The sequence below is a fragment of the Pediculus humanus genome, genomic scaffold (genome assembly GCF_000006295.1).
Source record: "Pediculus humanus corporis 1103172107475 genomic scaffold, whole genome shotgun sequence".
Lineage (NCBI taxonomy): Eukaryota > Metazoa > Arthropoda > Insecta > Psocodea > Pediculidae > Pediculus > Pediculus humanus.
Genome location: NW_002987093.1, coordinates 559,502 through 561,936, shown reverse-complemented (window position 1 = coordinate 561,936; position 2,435 = coordinate 559,502). Strand labels below are relative to the sequence as shown.

Genomic DNA, 2,435 nt, shown 5'->3' with positions numbered 1-2,435 from the left:
GAAAATAAAGTTTATTTAATGTCTAGAAAATATTATTAATTTAATGAATATCATGATTAAGATTGAGATCATCATATTCTGTGCAAAGTTATCTCATTTGTGCATTAAATTTTTTATCGATTTTAATGAATTGCACTAATATTATGTATACGTAAAAAAAAAAAAATTTTCAGGGAATGAATTGATGGCATTAGATGAAAATAAAGGGAAACATGTTCAAAAGAAGAAAGCATATTAAAAAAAAAAAAAAAAGAGGAAAATTTAATTGATAATAATTTGGGCAACAAACCATTTATTTATTTATTTAAATTTGTTAATTTTTTTTTTTTTTTCGATTCAGCCTTAATTTAAAAGTTAATAAACAATAAATTTTGTGATACTACCAGTGTTTATGCTTTAAAAATAAATTTTTCTTTTTTTTTTTTTTTTTTTATTTTATTTAGATCAAATTAATTTAAATATATATATATAGATATTATTCGACTGGTTAAAAAATTCCATTATGTGACATTTTGTATATAAATACATATATATATATATTTAGCAATAATAAATAAATTATAATTATTTTAATTAATTATAAATAAAAATATATAAGGTGTCTTTATAATGAAGAAAAATGTTTGTTTATAAAAACTATATAAAAAAATATTATTAGGTTATCAAGTTTTATATATTGTATATTGTATTTAAATATTGTCACGAGTTCATAAATAAATGTTGTTAAATTGTTTTGAATTAATAATTAAAATATTTTTAAATGTTTTAAGTCCTTCACAGTCTGTTATTGTAGTTATAATAATAATAATGATATTAAATTACGGTTTCATTTTGTTTTAATATTAAAAAATAAATTTCTTATCGGTTCAAATAGTGAATAAAATTTAATTAAATGGCGTCAAATTTTAATGCTGAATTACCTCTTGATGAATATATATATATAAAATATTTAAAAAAAGTATAAAATTCAAGAGGTATGTTTGTATGTTTGTCTGAGTTGAAGATAAATTTTTTTTTTTTTTCGTTATTGTTTCACAATAGAAAGTACAAAGTTTATTATTAAAAAAAAAATAGTTTTAAATTTGCCTCAAGTTACATAAAAAAATTTATTTAATAGTTTTTGGTATGAGTAAATGAAAATTTATTGTTAATAAGTTATTAAAATTTTATGTTTAATAAATAATTTCTTTTGAGTTTATTATTATTAAAATAATTTTTTTTTTTTTTTTGTTGATGATAACTCGACGACTGTGATGGTTAATATTTATTATTATTATTATTATTATTATTATTATTATTATTATTATTATTATTATTATTATTGATGAAATTTTTTTGTTTTTTACTTACCGAATTGTTGGAAGAGGAAAATAAGAAAACAACAAAAATTTGCACAATAACTAAAAAAAAAAATGAAATTTTAAACCGTAATAAAAATTTTTAGATGGATTGAACAAAGTATGGGGGGGGGGGAAACTGATAACAAGAAAAAAAATTTTTGATAAGAATATTTACTTTTTAATATAAAAAATTCAACGGATTTTAAAAGTTGGTATAAAGCATTCGTCGAAATGATGATAAGTAAAATAAAACAAAGGTCAACGAACTATTTTATTATATTTAATAACTTCTTATATTAATTTATTCATAACGTTATTATTATTATTATTTCTAAAAAAAAAAATTTTAATTAAAATTTAATAAAATTAAAAAAATGCCAAAGGCGAATTTTTTTTTAAATTAAAAAACTTTTAAAGATTCAATTAACGAAGATGATTGAAAATTATTTATTTAATAAAAATATAATAATAATAATAATAATAAATAAATTATTAATAAAAATTTAATATATCATTATTATTATTAAATATTTCACGTCATAAAGATGAGAATAATAATATTAATAACTTATTCGATCAATCGTTAAGGTTTAAATTAAAAAAAAAAAAACAAATTTATTATTAATATAAATATATATCTATATTATTTTTTTCAAAAATTAATAATAATTTACATAAAATTTTATGTATTTCTTATTTCTATTGCACTCGCACACACACACACACACGCAAAACTTTTATTTATTTATTTATTTTTTTTTTATGGCAAATACATGATAAATAAATTTTATTTAAAATAAAATAAAATACATAATTATAACTTATTAATACTCTGATTATTATTATTATTATTAAACAAAAAATTTATTAAAAAAAAAAATTAATTAATAACATGCGTAAAACCGTTACAAAAAAAATTTAAAAAAAAAACGTTTGAATATATTTAAATATAAAATTTTTTTTTATAATAATTAATTAATTTAAAATATTATCATTATTATTATTGTTATTAATTATTGACTAGATTTTAATTAATAAGTAAATAAATAAATAAATAAATTTATTAATTATATTGCAAATCGCATCCTTTGTAAA

The 2,435-nt window shown here is 15.8% G+C and overlaps 1 protein-coding gene across 1 annotated transcript in view; it reads left to right on the top strand.

Annotated features, from left to right (window-relative positions):
* The window catches only part of Phum_PHUM126960 (uncharacterized protein), a gene marked incomplete at its 3' end in the record, with an annotated part of 1,368 nt that extends 1,183 nt beyond the window's left edge, over positions 1–185 (top strand). The window contains exon 3 of the mRNA XM_002424288.1: positions 174–185. Coding sequence (XP_002424333.1) covers positions 174–185 — 12 coding nt within the window. The remainder of the gene's footprint in view (positions 1–173) is intronic.
* Between the last annotated feature and the right edge of the window lie 2,250 nt (positions 186–2,435).